The sequence below is a fragment of the Dipodomys ordii genome, unplaced genomic scaffold (genome assembly GCF_000151885.1).
Source record: "Dipodomys ordii isolate 6190 unplaced genomic scaffold, Dord_2.0 Scaffold177, whole genome shotgun sequence".
Lineage (NCBI taxonomy): Eukaryota > Metazoa > Chordata > Mammalia > Rodentia > Heteromyidae > Dipodomys > Dipodomys ordii.
The window spans coordinates 24,521-27,822 of NW_012267393.1; the positions used below are offsets into that span (position 1 = coordinate 24,521).

Sequence of the window (3,302 nt, forward strand, 5' to 3'; positions counted from 1 at the left end):
GTGTGTGTGTGTGTGTGTGTGTGTGAGAGAGAGAGAGAGAGAGAGAGACAGAGAGAGAGAGATAGTACCAGGGAGAGAGGAGAGGGAGAGAGAGAGAGAGAGAGAGAGAGAGAGAGAGAGAGAGGGAGAGAGGGAGAGAGAGAGAGATAGTACCAGGGGGCTCAAACTCAGGCTCAAGAATAGTGCTCTACTACTTAAGCCAGTATTTTAAGGTAATTAATACTGGTATGTTTATATGGGTATATTCACATCTATTCTGGAAGGAAGGGGCTTTTAATTTATTGTACAGATCATCAGTTCCCATTGTTTAGGCTTGTAATGTCTCTTTGACATTTGTATATATCTTTTGCTCAAAACAATGATCCTTAAGATCCTGAAATACAATGGATGCCAATGATTCATCCCTGTAATCATAGCTACTCAGGAAGTTGAGGTCTGAAGATCTTGGGCTGAAGCCAGGCCAAGCAAGAAAGTTTATGAGACACTTATCTCCAATAAATTACCAAAAAAGCCTGAAGTAGTGCTGTGGCTCAAATGGGAGAGTACTAGCCTTGAGCAAAAGAACCTCAGGAAGAGCACCCAGGTCCTGAGTTCAAGCTCTAGGACAGGCAAAAAAGCAAGCAAGCAAGCAATCAGGGAGGGAGGGAGAGAGGGAAGGAGGGAGGGAGGGAAAGAAAGGCAGGGAAGAAAGAAAGGAAAGACAGACAAGAAAGAAAGAAAGAAAGAAAGAAAGAAAGAAAGAAAGAAAACAAACGTACAGTAATTAACTAGGCTTGGAAATTTATTTAGTTCTTACTGAATGAGTATAATCATGAAAACTTGGGTAAAACACTTCATAAGTTTAACTGGATGAATCTTAAATTTAATGAATTTTAGATGTGACCTCTCAAAATGCATTCCAGTACATGTGGCAACTAAGGTCTGCTCGCTGTCCTGGTTAGAGTCTGAGAATACATCTGGAATCAAGAGGAAGAGTTCTGTGACATTGAGAGCCCACTGAACACAGTAGTTGCAGACAACACAAACCATCTACAGGAGTAGAATACTTATATGGTTATCTACCCCCCCCCCACCAGACACCTCCAATAATATGAAGTTCATACTTAGCCAGGCACTTGGTTCTTTACCATAGCCAAGATCCTCCTTTCAGGATCTTTACTTACTAGTACACATTCTGTTACTCAGAAAACACCCACAAGATTTTATTATTTTCATTTGATCCTCACAGTAATTATAGTTTTGGCCACATCAGTTAAGAAGATTTCACGTATATGAACCACTTAAAAAACAAACACATGATTAGAGTATTTTTACCTTGATTTCTCTGTGTAAAGATTGAACTTCAGTGGATAATTCCACCGTCTGCTCTTCCAGTTGCTGACGACGTTGTAAATTAGTGGCTATCTGAAGTTTTTCTGACTTAAGCTCGTTTGTCATACTTTTTAGGTGTTGAATTTGTTCTTGCTGGTCCTGTATGAGCTTACGATTCAATTCAATCTTACTGGAAACTACACAAAAATATAGACATAGGGATTAATCTAAGGAAACACTAAGGATGACTGGAATTGCCCAGTTAAGTTTTATAGAGCTATGAAACTCATGAAGGCTAAATTTCAGTGGGCCCACAAGAGTGGGACAGAACCCCTCCAGTCCCAGCAGGCTTGCTGGACCTTCCTAGCCAATCACTGATAAAAGTTCACTGGGAAAGTAGGTATGACTGAGAAAGAACTCATCTGAATGTCTCCAAACATCCCATATATCTGCTGTGCACAAAGTTAAAAAAAAAAAAAAAAAGAGTAGAAATGCTTTTGAGGGAAGAGAAAGAATATACTGGGGCTGGAAGAAAGGAAGCGTTTTGTTCATGAACTATGCATGAAATTCACTATAAAAAGCATGTACTGGCAATGTTGAAATCTTTATGGATAAAAAGGAAAAAGACTATACTACCTGTATCTAATTTGTGTTGTTTTTCTTGTTTTTCCTGGTTTACTTGTTGAACAGTTCGATCCAAGTCTATTCCTTGTAGCTTAGCTGCTTGTTGTGCAATTTTTCTTTCAACATCTTTTAGTTCCATCTTAATAGAACATTAAAAAAAATAGGAGGAAAAAATAGAAGTTATTTTATCTAAGAAACCTACTGTATCACCTTTGCTTAAAGTGAAACTCTAATAAGGTAAACAAAGATAAAATGACTAAACCAAATTTCTTCTGCTTTAAAATAAACTTACCTGGAACCTCTCCATGATTGTAACATCTGTCAAACATACTTTAGCACTTTCTTCTTCAGGTATTATTGTACCCAAAAGAGTTTCTTGCTCTTCTATATCATTCTTTAGGCGCTGTATGTCTCTATTGACATTCTGAAGTCTATTTCTTAATTCTGGTATTTCCTTCTCCTTCAAATCAATTATGCTTTGCCTTTGGAGAAAACACATAAAAACAATCTATTTGCCAGTGGTTGACAACTGTTATCTTTGCTACTCAGGAGGCAGAGACCTGGAGATCTGAAGTTCAAAGCCAGCACAAGTAGAAAAGTCTGTAAGATCCATCTCCAGTTAAGCAACAAAAAGTGAAAGAATAGTGCTGAGAGCCAGAAAGCGGAGCAAGGGCGTGACATCTTGATTTCAAGCCATAGTACAATCATCTCCAAGATAAAACCAACACACACCAAAAAATGGCATTTTAAAAATAAAGTTATTGTATTTCTGTATAATTAAAAATATCTTGAGAACATATAAATATCCTGCTTCTTAAAAGTTTTTCCCACTGATTTTAGCACCCATTGACAAATTTTTTTGGGAATAATTACTACTGGGGTGTTTGTCAAACTGAGAAATTAAGTCTACCAGTTGATCATATTCATCATACTCATCTGGTTCATAAAGGGCGAATCAAAGCAGAGAGGGGAGCAAAATGGTGGATTGAGAACATTTACCATTTAAATTCTATGAATGAGAATAATCTGGTAAAGCAACAGATTCTGAGGGGGAAAAGAGTAAGAAAAGAGAGGGCCTAGGAAGGTGGCTCAGTGGTAGAGTGCTTGCCTTGCATGCATGAGGCCCTGGGTTTGATTCCTCAGCACCACATAAAGCAGAAAAAGGCAGAAATGGCACTGTGGCTCAAGTGGTAGAGTCTAGTCTTGAGCTGAAGAGCTGAGGGACAGTGCCCAGGCCCAGAGTTCAGGCCCCACGACCGATGAAAGAAAGAAAGGAAGAAAGAAAGACAGAAAAAGAAAGACAGACAGAGGGAGGGAGGGAAGGAGGAGGGGAGGAAGGGAGGAAGGGAGGAAGGAAGGAAGGAAGG

At 39.0% G+C, this 3,302-nt stretch overlaps 1 protein-coding gene across 1 annotated transcript in view; it reads right to left on the reverse strand.

Annotated features, from left to right (window-relative positions):
- LOC105998920 (DNA repair protein RAD50-like) overlaps positions 1-3,302 on the reverse strand; it is a 50,309-nt gene that overhangs the window by 16,762 nt on the left and 30,245 nt on the right. Inside the window, exons 10-13 of the mRNA XM_013033778.1 lie at positions 2,846-2,871; positions 2,228-2,417; positions 1,948-2,074; positions 1,315-1,508 (exon numbers count right to left, since the gene is read on the reverse strand). Coding sequence (XP_012889232.1) covers positions 1,315-1,508; positions 1,948-2,074; positions 2,228-2,417; positions 2,846-2,871 — 537 coding nt within the window. The remainder of the gene's footprint in view (positions 1-1,314; positions 1,509-1,947; positions 2,075-2,227; positions 2,418-2,845; positions 2,872-3,302) is intronic.